This window comes from Dermacentor silvarum, chromosome 9 (genome assembly GCF_013339745.2).
Source record: "Dermacentor silvarum isolate Dsil-2018 chromosome 9, BIME_Dsil_1.4, whole genome shotgun sequence".
NCBI classification, from domain to species: Eukaryota; Metazoa; Arthropoda; class Arachnida; order Ixodida; family Ixodidae; genus Dermacentor; species Dermacentor silvarum.
This window is the reverse complement of record NC_051162.1, coordinates 74,233,834-74,254,538: the sequence shown is the minus strand read 5'-3', so window position 1 is coordinate 74,254,538 and position 20,705 is coordinate 74,233,834. Positions and strand designations below refer to the sequence as shown.

Here is a 20,705-nt window from a genome sequence, read left to right as displayed (position 1 = left end):
ATGTTTGCTTGTGCGTGCTGACACCATGCTTGTTAATTCTGTTAGTAAGCGAATGTGTCCAAGTTTATACAGCCGATAAAACTGCTATCCTTACTCGGTACAGCTCTAACGAGAGCTATAACGAAGACTGTCTTAAATGCTGCACTGAAGAAGTCGTGTTTACATATGACCAAGATTGCCTTTGATGATCAAGTTACTCGTTTAAAAGACTCTGGTTACCCAAATGTGCTCATTTCTTCTGTGTGTGAAAGTATGCTTCTTGGCGTCAAAAACATAAGTAACAAAGGCAGAAAAACTAAGTCAGATGAAAAAAGAAAAAACGCGGTAGTTCCTTATGTGCACAAAACGGCGCATGGGCTAAAGAACGTAGGTTCTAGGTACGGTATTGATGTTTGGTTTTCCGCGAAACATAAGATAGGGCGCATATGTCCGATTATTGACAATATGCTCAAAGATAAGCAGGCAAAAGGGAAATGCCCTGTTAAACATGTGAACAGCTACATCAAATGTGTTAAACACGTTGTGTATGCAATACCGTTATCTTGTGGTAATGAGTATGTGGGCCAAACAAAACGCTGTGTAAACGTACGACTTAGGGAGCATGAGCTCTCTCTTCAAGGGGTTGAACCACGTCATCTTCCGGTACATTGTAACTCATGCGGGTGTCGCCCCCTTTTTGACAAGACTTCTATCATCTTTAAGCACACTAACCAGTTGACAAGAGAAATCGCTGAGGCATACAATATAACGATTAGGGGCACGGAATGCATCAGTGAACCGTCGATCGCTCCTCATGACAAGGAATTTCATTACTTCTGCAACTTTCGATTATGCCTAGTTTGTCGCCACGGCCTTCATGTATCACTGTGTCTTGCGCAAGTCATGGTTGTTTGAATTTTTTTGTATATATATTAGACGATCCTTCAATAAAATATCAGTTGAGAGGCAGCGCCGTGTTGTCGTTATTCCTTCCTTTTGTCCCTGCATTGTTTGCGCTGTTACGATACTTAAGATAGAATTATTGCGTGGGAGCACGATGATAGTACTACAAGCTCTACAGTGTACATAACGTCTTGAATCTTCACGCGAGCCGTACGTGCTGCGGTTGGTTCGATGGGTTGAGCACTTGCAGTCCGAAGTGACAATCCAGAAAGAGGCGTCGTCACCTTACGAAGTGATCGGCAAAATTTAGCATCCATAACAGACACAGCTGCGCCGGTATCGAGTAGAGCGACTGTAGCGACACCTTCGACAAACACGTCAATACCATTGGCAGGCAAGGAACGAGGACTTGGGCATTTCAATGCTGGCGCAGTTCTTGCCTCGGGAACTGCGTCGTCTAGTTTCCCTCGTCGCTAGACACGTTCCGCCGACGCATCGGTGAAAGCGACCGGCGACGCGGGGATGGCGAGCGGCGATGGTCGAAACGAGGACGATCAATCGGAGTACGAGTTGGCGCTCCATGGGTTGGATGGAGTGTAGTCAGCATTGTACTCGACTGTGTAACGAGGCTCCTGTAGATCATTGCCGATCGTTTGCACGCGGTGGCAGAACCTTGAGACGTGTCCGGGATATCTACATGCGAAGCATATAGGCCGATTGTCATGCGTGCGCCACGGGTTGGCAACAGGAGCGCCGACCAAAGAGACGGGAGGAGGAGGACGGCGCATCGACTGCTGAGAAGGTGGTACCGGCTCGTGGCATGGCCTGGCAGCTACTGCAGCATAAGTGAGCGCAGTGGCCACAAGCGGCTGCTGGGGCGCAACCGGCAGTCCTTCAGCGACTTCCATTTGAATAACGTTGCGCAGAGTGGAAGAACGCCCTAGGTCTAGTGGTAGAACGCCCGCCTCAGCTGCGGGAGGCTGTGGGTTCGAATCCCACCGCCGCCGGGCACCCACTGGTTCAAAAGGGTACAAGCGTTCCCCGGCCTGGCGTTCGGCTTCCTTCAGGGGTGATACGCTTGGGAAAGGAGCCTGCGCCCTGAATTCCCGTCGAAACCAACGTGAGCACGGAATGAAGGCACCTGTGTGAAGGGTACTAGGGACAACTGTCGTGCGACTTCTTCGCGGACAAAAGCTTTGATCTGCGTGAGCAGCGACGCCTGGTGGGAACCAATGGCCAGACTGGAGATAGACGCATCGGTTGCAGGAGAAGGCCTCGTCAAATCTCGCTGCTTGCGTAGCTCGACGTAGCTCTGACAGAGGGTAACATCGTCGGCAACACTGTTCGGGCTCTTGGCCAGAAGCATTTGGAAAGCATCATCATCAATGCCTTTCATGATGTGCTTAATTCGGTCCGCTTCCGACATGGTGGCATTGACGCGTTTGCACAAATCGACAACGTCTTCTATGTAACTGGTGAATGTTTCACCAGTTACCTGCGCGCGTGTGCGCAAGCGCTGCTCAGCTAGAAGTTCGCGGACGGCGGGACTATCAAATATTTCTGTAAAGGCTGTTTTGAACGCAGACCACGTTCGGAAATCCGCCTCGTGGTTCCTGAACCAGAGATGCACTCTAAAAAAAAGGGAGTGAGAATGGAGAAACGGGCTCTGTTCCTCCTTCAGGCCAGCGAGTTCCTCCTTCGAGCAAGGTTCACGCGCTGCGCCCTCTTGCGGCAATCGTAAATGGAGGAACTTTCCTCCCTTAGCGCGAGCACCCCGGGACCTCAAAATGAGTTGCGCCGTGATCCCGTGTAGCGCATTGCGAGTTCATCGGCTGTGACCGATCGGTTCCATCTCTACGAGCACCATAGGCGATCACTTCACCCACTCACTGTGTTTGAGTGCCTTCAATGTGCTGCATGGATACTTCATCGCGCAACGATGCGCATGCGATATCATGAACGTCGGTGGAGGAAGGTTGATCGCAAAACAGGCAAGTTATCTTATTCTTGATCATTGGTATGCGCATACGAATTGCTCTCAGCAATAGGCTATACATTTTAGACGCAGTCCTGTTAGACAGTATTTACTGCACCGAGATGCAAGCGAGACCTTAAAATGTATTGGTAATCTAGATCTTCTTGCTCATGTAGGGGATAATGCTTAAGGATATTTCTTTTCTTTATTCTCGCGGTACATGCGGCTGTCGTGCGATTATTATTAGTGCGAAAGTGCCTATTAAGTTGCGTTAACAAAAAACAAATATGTGGAAACGCGTACGTGTAATGAAAGCGGTGCAGAAAGTGACCGATAGTATCCCGAAATGGATCGCCACTGAAATTTATGGCCGCAGTGGCTATGGTGCTTTATTTCCTTATGGTCGCGGCTTCGACTCCGGTTCCTGTGGCCGATTACGGTGGGGGCGGAATTTGAAAGCAACTGTAGTCTCTAGCTTGTCAAGTTTTTATGCAAATCGTAACATATTATTCTACAGCTATTTAACTATGTTGTTTACGTGGTTCAAAACAAACAAGGCTAAGTGATCTGATTTGTTTTTCATGCACCATGCTACATCATATTCGGTTTGAAAAAAACTTTGTCCACTTTTTTTAGTGTCATGCGTTACTGCATTTGAGAATGGCATTTTCACAATTCAATTTTTTATTCCTTTTAGAATACATGGCTAACTGGAACAAGCACTGGACCTTTATATGTACATCATCGAAGTGGAAGTTCAGGACATCAAAAGACGCGACTTAATTGCTTCTATAACCTGCATGGCTTCTGAAAATAATTACAGACGCCAGAGCCAACCATAAATGACGCAACTGCCGATTTTGTTGTGTTTGCTGCTTTGTTGTGATGTCTTGCAATAATTAATTGTTTCATGAATTTCCATCAATGTTGTTGAATGCCACCAATCTTGACTGCTTAAAAATGATCGATATTGCTGGCAAAGGTGTGTGATAATAAAGCAATCTTGCCATGCTGTAATAAAGTGTGCATTTATGTACTCTTGCCTCCGTCACTATCTTAATTTAAAATTGCTTTCAAACGAAAGCAAACTTAACGTGTTGTCAGCCAACTGGCAAGCTTTACAGGTGAGATGTTGCATGTTCAGATGTCACGAGCATTAGGTGATATGCATCAAAAATGCTTTCGAATCGTTGTTGTCCTGAATTAGTTTTTAGCTACTCCTTCATGAAATCCCTCTTTCCCACTAGTCCACATAATTATCAGCCTTACTTTGCCGTGCCAGTCCTTAAAATCCTATACATAGTTGTGTTTACATCTACTGCTTGTAATAAATTATCAACAAGCCCAAATTGCCATTTAAGAGTCTGTCACCTTTTACTAGCTAATAACATAATAAATCTGCACAATTCAAAAGTACTGCCATCCAATGATTTTTAAATAATCGCACTTCACTGATTAAAAACGAAAGTAATGTAATTAACATGTAACAAAAGTAAAAACAAATATACTATGATGAACAAAAGCACACTACCTGAGCAAGAAACTGTTTTAAGGCTCTGTGGAAGAAATAAGCAGGTGTCTGCCACAGTTTCAATAAGGCATCACAATAGTCTGGTCAAATACATTATGGTTCTTCCAGAAGCAAAAAAAAAAAAAAACAAAAAAGTACACTTCTACAACATTGTATGCAAAGCCAACTAGTAATATGTACAGTGGCACAGTTGATGTCTGCAAATCAATACATAGCAATTCTTTATTGTAACTTGCCTTACAAATAAAATCGACCGTGGTGACTATTATCCATCTGTAACACTCGAAGATGCAGGCAATATGGCACATAAATAGAAAGCATGCGGCACCTAAAGGGGCCATGACAAACCACAGCCTTCAACAGCGCACCACATGCATTCCTATGCGTTCCACCTCGTCAACCCGGGTTCAATGTCACCAGCAGCCGTAAGAAAAGATGGTTTTCGGCATGTGTGCATCAAAGCATTGTTCAAAACTTATATCTTGACAAATAAGCAAAACAGGGGCGAAATAGCCATTTTTTCAATGTGCAGAAACGATGCGAAAGCCAGCCATTGAGCATCCTGAAGGGAAGGTGCCTGTGACATATAAATGCCAACAGAAGTATATGCCGTTAGGATCCGCTTTTAAGTGCCTTTTTGTGCCTACATGAAAGTGAACATTGAAGAGTGCTGGTTTCTCAGTGGCTTTGGGATGCCTGAATGCCAAGTACACCATGCAATGAGGGTTGCCTTCAGGAATGTACTCTGCATATATTTGGGGAAGCAGCCGAAAGAGGCACCATTTTTGGCTTGCTGATCCCCTAAGGCTGGCTTTGCCACTACGAAATGCGTCCCTAATGGCACGAGGTATGGCCTTTTTGTCATGAAAGCCATACTTGAAGGACAATGTTTTTCCAAGGTCCTGCTTGCGGATCACTCCGTCAGCAACTAAACCTTCGAAAACGTGGGGAAGAACACAGTCAATACCCCCTTCAAGTATGTCATGCATAGCATCAGGAGGTAATTGTTCAGTGACATCAAACTCTTCAAGGCCTTGCAATGGCGATACATTTGTAGTGCCGTACAAGGGCCCATTTATAGCTGGGTCAAGTGTGAATGCTTTAAGGTGGCTCTTGTGTGCTGCACTTGTCCTCTCGATAGTCATCCAAATTATGCAGCATCCGCAATTGTCTGTGCTGAGCTAAGCAGTAATGGCAGACTGTGCCGCAGCTAAAGCAGCACTGGAGACCTGCCAAGAGGTGCATTGAGAGGTTACCTCCCGAGAATGCCACAGTCACAACATTAAAGTGCAGACTGCCAGTGCCCCCTCCATTCTTTTATATTAAATTTAGGTCCTGCACGAGTGGCAGTAGCACTTAGGCCAGGCCATGTCATAGCATGACACGGTACTCCACAACTAGAAGCAAGTGAATGGCACTGAGTTTTGACCGATGCCGAGGATGTAGATTGAAAATAGAAAAGTTAACTGGTAAAATTTTGTGCCACCCAGCAGCACCACCTAGAGGGTTTACAAGCTCCAGCTCATCAGTGTACGAAAGCAGAAATATAGTGCCATGACTGGCATCCTGTGCAAGCTGACGGTACTGACTGAATGCATTGCCATCAGCAGTCATAGAGCACATCTTGCGATTTTGACACGGACTGTGAATTGCATTCTAGCAAGTCCTCGCATTTCAGGAAATTTGTTAACAGTTTAGAGATAGAAATATAACATCGTCTGTAAAGTTTTTGTAACTGCCAGTCTGCAGTGGCATCTGAGTAGCTTCAGTGCAAATAAAGTGCTCCGAAATGTATTTTTTTCTCATGTGAGTACTTGTCAAGTCGGAAAATATATTGACAACAATATCCGCAGCATTCAGTTGGCATGCCAGGTTTTCTATTGTGCACGGTGCCACATTTTTTCCTCTAGGAGCTTTGCAGTTTTTTTGAACATCCCTTCTATGACATCATGAATGAGGGCTTTCACAAGGGCGAAAATTTCATCTGTGGTACTCAACGGTAGCTGCAACTTTTCCATGATTCTGATGTAGAACATCGCTATCTGCTTCCCTGATTGTCGCAATGAAGTCAAAGTTCGAAGCAGTGTCATCACTGTTCGTATTTGATGAAGTTGAGGCATCAGTTACGATGCATTTTCTCCAGTTGCTTCACCACAGCCAAAGTCAGGTGTATGCTCATCGGCGCTAATGCCAGCGGCCTTTGTGTGAAAGCGATACACGTGCTTCTTGTAGGCGAAGTAACGGCGAAATGATGCCGCGCAATTCTCTATTCCACATAATACGCAGAAATATGGCTAACAACTGGGGACGTCTTCTGAAACCTTCCACTTCAGTGATATTTCGCTTCTCGCCTTCAGGCACTGAGGACGTGACGGCCACATTTAGGCGGAAAGTAAGAACGCTCGTATAGTGCATTGGATGCACGTTTAAGAACCTCGAAAATACATTATAGAATTTCTTTCTATGCTAAACTATAATGTACGATATAGGTTGTTCAATGGTTCTTTTTGTTTCAACATCTATACGCATGTATGCTGGGACAGTGCCTCCTTTATTTAAAAAAAAATAGAGGAGGCGCTGGCTGAGAGTGACGTCGTCGACGCAGCACCGGCAACAGGAGAGCGCTTTTCAACTGGGTTGTACCATTCGAAAGGTAAGTAATCATGCTTGCTAACTACACTCGCATTGTGCGTGCTCCTCGTGTGTGCACAGAGTGCGTGAGCGTAGGAAATGGTACTCTCACGACAACAGTAATACCTGTGCTGATGCTTGCTGAGTGTTGTTGGCAGAATTTAGTTATGCAAGTTTGTTGCCTCAATGCAAAATTGAAAATCTTGATAAGCGTCTTCTTCCGATGAGAAATATTACGTTCGGAAATAATCGTGATCATGTGCGCCTGTGCGTGAGCTCCCCCTTTTCTGCTGAAGTTGCATATAAGCAACCCATGTGATTTTTCACCGATTCTTACTGCAATCCCGTTTCCTCGCTTATAAATGCTTCGACGTCATAAATAATCTCTGTTTATGAGGTTTTCGGTTTACGAGCAGTTTATGAGAAAAAAATCACAGCTTGCTACTAGTACAGCTTACTTTTTAAAACAAGCCGTGTTGACATAACTTATACGCAACTAAACGTGACGGGAAAGTTGCTTATGAAAGAAAAAGAAATTAATTGTTATGTAAAGAAACATTTGTTTGTGATGTGCTGCTCCTGCGTGTGTTGAAAATTTTACTGAGATGAAGGGGCCCTATTATCATGCGCACTGTTGCCACCCTGCACTAGCGCAAACATTGTTTTCGTGACTATTTTTAGGTTCTCCTCGCACGTGTTCACCATGTGACAGCTTTAATGGGCTACTGCTATAAGGTAACACATAATTTATTTGTAGTGGCGAGGCTGTGACCACATAACGGAGGGGACTCCTTGGCTATGGCCGCCGTGGTGCAACGTGTAATCTGGATGGTCGAGTCAGGTATATATGAAGTGTACGTGTTCCAAATAGTAGGATCTCAGTATCATTCGTCGATAAGTTAGTCGACGTATTACTCAACACAGCTTACTAAATTGACTAAATATTTATGCAACTTGCTGCTTATTTGTGTTCAAAGCTGTTTTGCACACATTATCACGTTCTATAAGAAAACTAGACCCAACCATGTTGTGATGAGTAATTTTTTTTCAACAATCGCTTGGCTGCGATTGACATTTCATTTTTGCTAAGTACACAGTGTGTTCATTACTTTTTATTTTGGTTTCATTGTTTTGAAACTGTTTTTCATGCTGTAGCTTTATTTCCGATTTTCATCTGTTTATGCTACACACTCGTGCAGTATCTGCGTATGTAAGAATTCAAAGTGTAGTGGGCCAAATTTGTCACAGGTCTAAGCGCACGACGTGCTTAGCATTGTTTAACATATTTACAATTATTTGTCTTGTTCCCAGAATAAATACCACTGGCAAATGCACATTTGACGAGCTTGGAACTTCTTGAAATGATACATGAAAGCCAGTATTCACTGTGCTGCAGCTACTACACCAGTGAGGTGTTTTCTAGTAAGCTTGCTATTTTATTTTATATTCATGGCAAACTATTTCGATGCATGCAAGTAGGCATTGTAGCAGTTGCGAGTCTGTCTAGTTACATTGTTTTTCACTTTACGTCAATACAGCATAGACCAGAGTTAGCTGGTAGATAGTTCAGTGTATTGATACTGTCTCATTAAAAAACACTACTTCACACATAGTGCTTAAATGTCTGCTTGCTCTTATGGCATTTGCTGGTTATTGCAATGTTGCTCATCAAATGCATTTGATTTCAACATGACCACACAGAAGATTCTGATTGACACTAGTGTAATTTTAATAGTGATAATCAACCATCCAAGGCTTAATTCTACAGCTCTCAATAATTATTTCTAATACATTGGGTTCCTTTCCATGTGTTCTGTTTCATCCTGTGTTTCATCAGCACAGTGGGCAGTCCTTTAAAATTATTCATTCTACTTGGCGCTGTTCAGGTAGAAAATGTTAACCAGCAAGTCCAAATTATAATGCTATTGGTAAGACTTCTATTACTGGGTGGATGAATACAAAGTGCTATATGTAATTGTAAACGTATTTTTGACAAAAATACCGGTGTCTAGAACAAGCACCATATGCACTGCAACTCTATAGTGTTAAGTTGGGTAGGCAAGTATATATGCTAAGTATACTTGCGCATATACTTTCTACATGTTAGCTAGTATTTTAGCTACATGAAAGAGCGTATGTTGTGACTGCTGAAGTCAAATTTGATTGATGTGCCTGCCTGTTTTTGTTGTGCACTTACTGCTGTGGTGTCTTAAGCATTGTAGCCATGTGACAACTGAAGTATTGCAACAATGTGTAAGCTAGCTTGCACCTACTATTGCTACAGTATGCCAACAGATACCTATCACCATATTTGTGCATTTTGTAGTATCCTGATGAGTTTGCCGGTCAGTTCACGTAACTTTTGATGACATAATTTACAGAGAGGGAAGGGAAACTGTACAACATGAATGCTGTTAAAAAGGGACTTTTTATTTTGATGGAAGGATTCAAAATAACAATAAAACTGGATGTGTGCTTATATCTTGCGCAAGTCCTATCAGAGGGAAGGCAGAAGTTGTAATACAAAGGCATAAATCACGATAAACAGTATTTGCATTAAAAAAGGTGGATAAGCACAGACTAATTTTGTTCGCTTGTCATCAAGAAAGGTTGCTTTTTCATGCATTGATAACGGGGCTGGCTTTCACGTATCATTTATGTGGCATGCCTCACTGATTTCTCTTGGCACTCTTTCCCCGTTTGTGACGACAGATGAACAATCTTAATCCGGCCTGAAGCCCTATCATGACAATGCACGGCCATGTCGAGCAAGCATACTGGCCTTTAGAGTTTATATATATATATGTATGGTTGTGTGTGTTTATTTTAGGATTCTGTTTAGGTATTAGGAGTATCCGAGGTTTGTCCTCGCAAACAACATTCCCATATTCTCCCATATCGGAAAAACAGAAAATTGCTCTACAACTTTGTTATAAAATCAAAATGCATTCAAATGGCCACATGAATGGTAGCATCAAATGAATACTCCTATTGATAATTTATTCGCTGCCTCAGAGTACACAAGGGTATATTATTAATTCATCGTCGCATCTCGTCGTCTTGCCCCATACAGTCTTTCAAGGTTCAAGATCACCCGATTTCCAGGTCCGTGAGGCAGGTTAAGACATGCGTACTAGACCTCGGATTGGACCCTTCGTAGAACTGCAAATTTTATTATAATTTATAGTATACCGCTATATTTACCTAAGCAATGCTACATATTGATTTTTCTTTTTCACTTCAGATTGCGGAATAAACAGGAAACTATTGAAAAAACCGCGTACTGATAAGCACATCGATGTTCAGTACATCCCTCGTGAAAGCGCATTTTTCTTTGATTGTCCCTTTATTCGGAGATGTGTATTAACTCGCGTTGCAACAAACTCTTCGCCCTCCAAAGCACTTGTGTTCCCCCCACTGAATTCATGGCTGTGCTACTCCATTTCTGAATTACAATGCCTGCATAAAACATTTTTGATTGATTTCCTTAGTTAATAAAATGCTCTTAAAAGGTCACACTAAGGATAACGTTGAAATTGGAAATTATTTTTGTTATTAAAATAAAACACGACGCTTACAGTAAAATGAGCAAATATGCCTCGTCATTAAGAGAAGAGGACGGAAAAGTATTAGCCAACTATATAGCTTGCAACATTAAGAAATACGCGCTTAAGGCTGCCTCAATTCTCGATTTAAGCGGAAGCCCCTTGAGAAAGGAATTCGAGGTGACGAAAAGAAATGCTGTATGTTTTGCTGTTGAGCTACTCGTGGGAGGAGTTCCTACTTGCGTGCTCGAAGGGCCGGTAAAAAAAACAAAGTTCACTACGTCAGCAATAACCTGAACCCTATCACATATAACTTGGCTTGCCATCAGGTGCAACAAATGAAACTGAGCTGTAAATGGTGGCGTTCACGTGAAAGCAAATATTGATGATAGATTGTGTGAAGATTCATTTGATTGCATCACTAGGATTACTAGAGTAAAAGACAGGAAGATAGCGGTGTGGATCAGAAGACAAACACGGATAGCCGATATTCTAGTTTATATTCAAAGGAAAAAATGGAAGCTGGGCCGTTAGAATTACAGAGTGGACACCAAGTGAAGGGAAGCGCAGTCGAGGACGGCCGAAAACTAAGTGGGGTGATGAAGTTAGAAAAGTTGCAGGCACAAGTTGGAATCAACTAGTGCAAGACAGGGGTAATTGGAGATCACAGGGAGAGGCCTTTGTCCTACAGTGGAGATAAATGTAGGCTGAAGATGACTAGGGTTGCTAGGCCATGGGAAGGGATACATTGCAGCGTAGTTTCCTTAGCACACTTATTGACTCTGTGCTGCTGAGTGTCCTTTTATATTTGTTTCGTAGCAAGACCAGTCTCCCACTCTTTAAAAAACACAGTTGTGTTTTCTTAGGAGAAAATAATGCGCACGTGGCCTAGTAACGAGAGCACTTATTGCGGCTTCGTTCTCGTGAAAAAATGGCGAAGCTGGCGTGGTTGAGAAAAAAGTTCACCTACGACGAAGGGCTAATGGCTGTGAAAGAATACAATTCATTTAATAAATCTTTCTATTTGTCGAAGCCGTTGGTCATACGGGTTCTTAATGTTTATATTACCATGATCCAGCTTCATCACAGTAAGCTCAATCAAGTTTTTCCAGCCATAATTTTACGGCTTCGTCGCTGTCAGGCTATGTAGCATGCAGGAAACCCAGGAAGCCACAAGGTGTTTCCCTCCGCACGCTCCCGGTAATGAAAAGTCATGCGTTAGCCTTCACGAGATAAATGGTTTAATAACGTCGGCCACAATCTTTGGCATTCAGGCGATCTCTTTTGCTGTTAAGTCTAGTGGATTCATGCTCGTGTCCGCCTATATATCTATAAGTATAGATGCCGATAATCATCATCATCATCATCAGCCTATATTTATGTCCACTGCAGGATGAAGGCCTCTCCCTGCGATCTCCAATTACCCCTGTCTTGCGGTAGCGTATTCCAACTTGCGTCTGCGAATTTCCTAACCTCATCATCCCACCTGACTTTCTGCCGTCCTCGGCAATCAAGGAGTAGATTCAAGGAGAGCAATCAAGGAGAACAATCAAGGAGTAGAGGAGATGCCGATACCCTTCTCCAAAAGCGTAGATGATGACTTTTTGTAAACATAAGTATGTGCCACCGAGCGAACTCCTCGTCTGCGAGGTAGTGGCATGAGTGACTGGGTGACTGCCGACATGTAGAACAGAAAGATAAGGAAGAAGTGTGGCGAAAGAAATAGTGCATAGGCCGTTTGATCGTTTTATAGGTGTCCATTGCGTGAAGCTTTTCTTACGTTCACGAGAAAGAAATATTTTTCCACGACGAAGCAAAACCTTTTGTAACTCAGACGGGGTTGCCTGTTCTCTGTTCAACGGCAGCGGTCCATCAGTTCCGCGCCGCGGGTTTTGCGCCTCCTCCTTCGACAGATGGCGCTACGTTGCGTGTCAAGGCAGGCAGCAGCCGGCACGCTGCGAATGGTTGTTTGGCCGCGCCAAGACTTGCAACGAAGGTCATTTCAAAAAAGGTTCATTTCGGCTCAGTAAACTTTCAGGTTTGCGCCCCGGCATCAATCTGCTTTGCCGGTAACCATTTAAGGAAAAAATTGAAACTGGGCAGAGAAACTTAAGAATGCTTACATGTGGGAGTGCGAAAGCATTGTTTTCCCTTTGGGTAAATGTTTTCGACTGATGTTTCGGCCATGCAGTAAATTTCTTTCTGCTGATTCAGTGTGTGTGTGTGCGTGTGTGTGTGTGTGTGTGTGTGTGTGTGTGTGTGTGTGTGCGTGTGTTTGCACTGTCTAAGTGCTTTATCGTGTTCACGCTCTCGACGTTTCGCTTTGTCCTTGCGCTGTATGAGTGCTTCATCCTGTTTCTGGCTCCAACGTTTACCTTCGGCCTACCATTGTCTTAGCTCTTCATCCGCATGTCGTCATGCACGTTGTCATTTATACACCCATGACGTGGCGTCGAGAGTCCATCGCAGTAGACACAGCACCGATAAAATCCGAAGTGCAAGTGGCGCGCGAGAGGCAGCTCGCTCAATTTATACACTCATGACGTTGCGCCACCTACCCATTGGCTGCACCGTCAAGTTCCCAATGACGCACCCACAAAGCCACACCTTTAGTAAGCCAGCTGCGGCGTGATGTGCCTAATGAAGCATTCGCTAGGCACACCCTTAGCCAGAACCGTGGGGCCACTGTGTCATCAGGGAAGGGTGCTCGTCTCTCACCCTGGAGGCTCGGGTTCGATTCCCACCCAGACAGAAAAGTACAAAACTTATTTTCAACGCCAATAATTCAGTTTGTTTACTGGAACCTCCCTGAGAAATCTCACGTCAATAGGAGAATTTTGTCTGCTTTTATTCTCTGCGCCGTCGGCCATTTTGGTACCATAGCTCGGTCACGCTGCCGCCGACGCCGCGTTTTCCCGTAATATGGCATATAATGCTTTCGCATTAAAAAAACTGTTCGCCTGTATTTCCGGCTACGGAGAGTTAGCGCCACCAACAGTAAATATAATATAAACTGTCGGAACACCCCTTTAAACATAGAGAAATACCGCTATGCTCTTAATCTCGTTTTACACAGTTTCTACCAAGCCAGCGGAACACATTTGCAATATTTCTTGACTAAGAAATATTTCGTGACTAAGTCGTGTAGCATCGTCTCTTCCTTCGGTCGGTCATCTTACCTCTGTTACTGGATATCACTCTTACTATCGTTTCACGCACTTGTCGCTATGTTGCTTGAACTTCTAAATCTCATTCTACATTTGTTCCGCCAACTAAGTTCAACATCTTTGCAAAAATGATGGACACTAAGTCGATTGTGGGTGAAACAATAATAAGAGTGTTGTAATTTGAATGAGAAAAGACTGGCCATTGGCAAAGCTGGCACATGGAATAAACAAGTAGCCAATTCAGCAAAGCACAAAATTCATCGTTGAAGTCGTTTCGAGAATGACACAAAGCATCTGCCGGTAAATTACAAAACAAGTATTTTCCCCGCAGCACAGCAGCCATACACTGCTTTTACTTGTGAATGACAGCTTTATTTTTGAAGTGTTTAGTGAGGAACCAAGGACACGCGGCCACTTCAGCCGCGTGTCCTTCGTTAACCAAAGTTGGTTGAGTAGAAAATTTGCAAATATTCCTAGAAAAATTACAACTGAAAGAGCATGGATGGCTGCTCCGCTATTACAAAACAAGCAGTGTTAAAATTTTTACAGGTTTTCATGCACGCCCATACAACTCAGGTGGCGTTCTAGAAGTATCTTTCTCTGTAAAAAGGTAGGTAGATAGATAGATAAACTTTATTAGAAAGATAGAGTTTTGTCCGTTTGCAGCCTTCAAGATTTGCACAAGACGTATACGTATCAGCCAAGGGACATCAAATGGGTTACACTGCATATTGCGAAAGCAACATTTTGCTTTATTTAAAGGTGAAGATTCAATGACGCATTTTATTGCACTACTGTTAAGGCTGCTTTGAAAATTTGTGTCACTGCACTTCGTGGATAACAATGAACAAAAGCCACGTATGGTGACAAATAGAGACATTCTGTTTTATTCTATATACGTCAGCATGCTTTTTGATTCGATACGTGACGCGGTTTTTTCCTCTTACAGCAAAAGCTCGTTTTACCGGTGGCAATATATGTTCACATGCTCGCGAAACCGACCATCGTCGCTTGAACAAGGTATCGTACCTACTGTTCTTCAGTATATTTGCAACATGGGGCAGATAAAAGCCGTAGCGGTGGCCTTGCAGTAAAGACAGAGAGAGAGAAGCAGAAGAAAGGAAAGGCAGGGAGGTTAACCAGACGCACGTCCGGTTTGCGAGTGTCATGTACTCTTGTGTCTCTCCACTTTGTCCTTGACAGTGCGCTGCTTCCCCAATACGGTGTAATGCTACCCTGCACTGCGGTAGTAAACCCCGTAGCACTAGCACTAGCGGTGGAGCATCCGCCTAATATGCAGGAGGTAGCGCGTTCAAATGCCGATGCCTCCCAAAACGCACCGGTGTTAAAGCATGCATTGCTCTCGTTGTCGCCGATCTTCAAGAGACATTGATCGAAAATCTGGAGCCGTTATCCTGCACTCAAGACGAGAATGGGCGCTTGAATGAAACGAGAACCTGCGAGAACATCCGGACATCGTTGCAAGATCAGAACTAGATCCTCCGGGCAACGAATCAAAATTTAAGAAAATGCAGTGTCTGGCCCCCAACCCCTTGTACAGGACCACTTACATACGCTGGTTACTGCGCAAACAAGTTAAAACGAATAATACTGCTTCCGATTTCTTCCTATTGTTTGTTCACGATATTACTCAAGCTGTACCTTCTAGTACGCTGAAGTTTTATTCGTCATTTTCAATAGCAACGTTAAAAAGGCAGATACAGTGCACCACAAATTTCTATGTCCTCTTTTGGCGCTGAGACAGGGTTGCCCGTGCTCTTTTCAACGGCAGCAGTCCTTGATTTCCGTGGCGCGGATTTTGCGCTACCTCTTTAGAGATGGCGCCACGCTGCGTGACCAGACATGCAGCGTGCGGCGCGCCGCGGATGGTTGTTTGACCGAAATGAGACTTGCAACCAGGTTCAGTTCAAAACATGTTTATTTCGGCTCAGTAAGTTTTCAGGCCTGCATCGCACCACCGGTAGCCATTTCATGCTTACATGTACTCTCGATTACGCGAGAGCCAGCATTTTTTTCTAATGAATTTATAATCGGTTCCCAATTTGTCTATGGGGAGCGCCTCTTGCCTAACCCCAGATGGCTCTGTGGAAGAGTAACCACCGAGGCTGTAGGAGGCAAGTACTGCCTCCTTGTGCTCAGCCATTATGCTACTTCAGCGCTTGGAAATGGGTGTTTTTGCCCAACCCGAAGGTGTCGCCACGTCAATAGGTGCACTTCAGGCGCCACATGGGAAATCGCCGCCATGAGAGCGGCCCAAACTTCTTTTTTTACGTGCAAGCGTAGATGCCCCGTCTGTCAAATCGGCAAGATTATATTGGTCGCCTCGAAGGAACCAATGGAGGAAGGCGCGTGGAGGTGGAGAAGAGAATCGCGGAGTTCGCGCCCTATGCGTTTGTGCTTCGACGCCACGGCGCTCGCTGTGCATGTTCGCGGTGTCCATACGCTTGCGCTAAACCTATGTTCACGAAGTGAAACGCCACTGTAACTTTTTTTGGACTCATGAGGGTTTTGACAGGAATTTAGGGCGCATTCTCCTTTCCGATGCGTATCAGCCGTGAAGAAATCCGAACGTTAGGCTCGCTACACTTGTGCCCAGAGGATCGCTACACTTGTGCCCATTTGAACCAGTGGGTGCCCGGCGGCGGGGAACCTCTCGCGGCCGAGGCGGGTGCTTTGTTCTTGTATACCTACTGTTCTTGAATGCATTTCATCATGGGGCAGACGCTATAGTGCCGCGACACCTTAGTCTGCGAAATTGATGCTCTTTGTTATGAAGTCACAGGGATACGTTGCATGTAGTCTGAAAGAAGGAAATAACTTACTGCGATGGAAGCAGAGTAAATATTATAATAACAATTCAGGGCTGCGTACGACCGTAAGCAGTGCTCTAACAAGTCGGCAAAAACTAGCCATATTATTGTTCTGTGTTTCCTGAATTGAATTCCTGACTTCGCAAAATTTTAGAGAATTTTGCACTCCGGCGATACTTATGAACAAACCTCTCACAGTGGTCTCAGTACACAGCGTAAAAATTTCGAGTGTGACCTAGTACAGTTTATAAACCTCAGAAAATACGTTTATGGGTGCATGTTTACACTCTACCGCTGTATATGCATTGATAGGTAACATCTCATGATTCTCTCCTGTTATTCTGCCATATAACACCGGGACATAAACGCACAACTCTAGTTCCACTTGGTTCTCCACCATGACTTCAACATGACAATATTGAAATCTACTGTGTCTCTTGTGCATTTAAGGTTGTGCCACTTATGTAAATTAGCACTGAGCATGATAGAGAAATAATGAACGCTTTTTACGGCCTATGGTATGTATGCATCATTACGTAAGGACAACAGAGGATCGCTAACTGGTAAATTAAATAAATAAATAAATAAATAATTGATAATCATCCTGCTGGTTGACATAAAACGATATGTACCAAACTATTTAGCAATATAGTGATTCGGATAATTGTGCATCTTTCGCCACTCCTCTGTTCGTGAAATAGGCAAAATAAAATTGATCGAATGATTCATAAGATCCGCACGGCTTTGCAGGTGGACAGAGCAATAAAATATTTTTGTATTGTTGCAGTTATATTTTATCAATCCACAGCATTTCTTGGACACTGCCTCACAATTGAGTACCAGCGCAGTTTACCGCCAACGAACCGATCATGTTCCGGATGAATATTTTTGCGAGAATGAAAAAGATGCTGGAGTATATGATTTTTATTGCTGTTTTCATCAGTGGTAAGCTGCAATTCTTTTTCACCTCAGTAACGCTTCTCTCCAGAGAACGAACATGATTAAATATAGTTCTTTTCACACTTTTCCTTAACTACATTGAGTATAATAGTGCGAGAGCAATATTATACTCAATATACTATATTATAATTTATATATATATATATATATATATATATATATATATATATATATATATATATTATACTCAATATAGTATAATATAATATATAGTATAGGGTTCCGTATACAGTCCAAGTACGATACAGGATTATATCGCGCTGCATGTGCGATTTGCTGTGGTTGCGAAGGAAAGCGTGCGAGGGTGAGCCAAGAAGTCTGGTGGCTTCATGTGCGCCGGATTCCACGTGACCCAGTGTTGTGTACGCAAGGGTAGGGAGGTGGAAGGTGAGCGCACGTTAACTTTATCCTGCGTGCACTAGTGGGCTGAATGGGATTCGCAGTAGAGCGATCAAGTGCGCGATAGCGAAGAGGGGGGGGGGGGGGAGTGGTGACGTAGATTAGCCCACAACTCTTTCGATAATCGAGGCATGGCTACGCATTGCTGTCCGCGAGGTTGAGCACTTGCACCACCCGCACCTTCTCTTGGAGGTACTATCTGGCGGGCGGAGAAGTTGGCCGAGCCGAGACGGTTGGTGGCACCATGTTCGCTGTCTTTACGCACGCCCAGGGCTAAATGTCGCGTTACCTTAACTTTCAGAGACTCGTTTAGGTGAGAGGTAGCTAAATCGCTCGCTCCCCCCTGTTTGCGCTCTTCGTCATACCAGCGTTGTGACAGCGAGTGTTCGTGGTCATCAAGGGACATTTTTTCATACTTACCTGTGCACGCATGACAACATTTTTAATTTTCATTATTGAGCGAATATTTAGCGCTATGTATGCGGCCGATAAATTAAATACCTTTAATCGAAACGGAATTTTCCCGAGGTTTCCTAATAATATTTAACACATATGAACTGTGCTTGATGTTAATACACGCATATGATTGTCACAGACCCCGTGAACGAGCGCAAACGCCGGACCAAAATCCAAATCCGACTTATCAGCTTCCGAAAATAATTCCACGAAAGCAAGGACAATTAGGAATGGGCCCTCTGGTGCGCCAGCGAACGCCGGTTGCTGTCCAAAAACCGAGTCAGAGCCAGAGTTGTCGAAACACAACCAAATATATTCTTCACACAAGGCAGTTACAGACACACTTGCACACTTAGGCTAGACACAACACAATACAAATCAGATGGGTATTCACAAAACACAGGAAAATAATTAACGAGAAGCACTAAGAGTCCAACACGTAAAGTACAAAATAAAACGGAACACTAAGTGTCCAATCGTATTTACCCGGGTCGGTCTTCGAGTTGGACGATCTCGGCGTAGCTCGGTGCAAATCTCGAAGAAGGAACTTCTTCCGGACATGCAGACGCTCGATGAACTGGTCGAATAGCTTACCGGGGAATCCCCTTCTTGCGCAGACAGTCAGTCTTCACGTTACATCTCTCTACCGGAGCGGTCTGGTCTCAACTTCTGATTCTCGCACGGTGGTTTTATACTCTATGTCGGGGTTCTCGAACCTTCCTATCGGAGTAGTGATCCATAGCATGGCCAAAGCCTGAGAACCTTCTAGTCTTTTCTCGCGCCTTCGACCGCCGCCGTCGGAGCGTGTCGAGGGGGGCGGGGGGTGAGTCATCCTGTCGGCGCACGATCACGCTGTAGCAATCTCTTTCTCGACTCGCCGGGTGATAGGGTGTCCCGGCGCGCGCGTGTGCTCTCTCCCTTTCTCCGGTTACCGTCGCTTCGTCGATGTCTAGACGTCTAGACTCCGTTTATCGCGTCGGCTGTTTGAGGCATATGCGCTTTCCCCCTCGGTTGAAGTTGCCGTGGCCGGCGTGTTCTTTCGCTGGCTTGCGCTACACGTGGCGCGCGCTCCGATTACGCGCTCTTTTGTGATAGTGATACTTGTCAGGAAGGCCTAGTTTAGGAATATGCTGTCGTCACTTATATATTAGCAGTTTATAGGCTGCTGTCATTCAATTTTCAAGAAGGTTATGTGTAGAGATATGGTTTAAGCACCTGGCTGGAATGTAGAAGTTGTAATTTTTCTTGCGTTAACAAACCGTGTGTTCTCCGCTTGTTGAACCCAATTTAAAGTGAACAATCGCATCCGCGTGACTGTAGTGCGAAGTCACAAGGGGTTATCAAAAATAAAGTTTCACAGCTGAACAAATTTGTCCTGCTCTCGGGATCAAACTCAGAAACAACTCTCTTAGGGCAGTCACTCGATCTACCAACTGAAGCAACCAAGATGCTGCCAAATTGGAGAGCAACGTATAATTAATCGATAACTGGAATCGTAGGAATAGAATAAATCACAAATAAGTAGTGCGGAAACCCACAAGCTGGAGGAAGGATAGCCTTGGTATATTTTCACCCTTTACCACAAAACTTTTAACAGCGAAGCTGTTTAAGCCAGCCGTAATTTGTGGTGCGTATCAAGAAGCTACTAAGCAAGAAAATAAACTTTCTTGGCGAGGCGCGATTTGAAGCCGCGTATCCCCGGTCCCAAAGCGAGCGTCGTAACCACTGCGCTATATAGGGTATACAGGCACGCTTGCAGAACATGCAGTTATGCGAACCATATGATTGCGTTCGAGCATCGTCGTCTTCGTCCACAGCTGGCGCATTCGTACGCTCGTTCTCTGCGAGGTGAAGAGGTTTTGCGCGCTATGAGAGAGAGAGAGCGAGAGAGAGAGACGTATTCACGTAGTGGGTCGGCTGGAACGCATTGTCGGCATTGGAACGCGGTGTCGGTGTTGCAAGCTGCGCTATGCAACGCGCAGTGACGGCCGTAGGTCCGAGACACGCGAAAAGAAATTATCATCGTCATGAGTGATAAGATGAAAAGTTCACGCGCACTTCCGGAAAATGCTGGGGTACGATCGCCAAGGGGTGGAATCTTATAACGGTTCCGAATGTGAACCGGTTCCTTTCGCTGCATACGTCACTAAATAGGCCACTCCCAAGCCGGAGGTGGAAGACGGGGAGAACGCGACCAATAAACGAGATGGTTCTGCCTCTGAAATGTACGTCATCACATGACGAGTTAATCAAGGAATTGCGGAATGTTTCTTCTTGCTCAATAAATATGAACTATTATGTACCCTTTGTTGGACAGCGGGACATATA

At 44.4% G+C, this 20,705-nt stretch overlaps 1 protein-coding gene across 5 annotated transcripts in view; it reads left to right on the top strand.

Annotated features, from left to right (window-relative positions):
- Positions 1-14,611: 14,611 nt before the first annotated feature.
- The window catches only part of LOC119464789 (uncharacterized), an 85,706-nt gene continuing 79,612 nt past the window's right edge, over positions 14,612-20,705 (top strand). For 2 of the 5 annotated variants that reach the window (XM_049655901.1, XM_049655902.1), the window contains exons 1-2: positions 14,612-14,751; positions 17,371-17,507. In XM_049655901.1, the coding sequence (XP_049511858.1) occupies positions 17,432-17,507 (76 nt within the window). In that variant the 5' untranslated portion in view covers positions 14,612-14,751; positions 17,371-17,431. Of the gene's footprint in view, positions 14,752-17,350; positions 17,508-20,705 lie in introns of those variants that run through there. The other 3 variants (XM_049655904.1, XM_049655905.1, XM_049655903.1) reach the window with 3 other exon arrangements.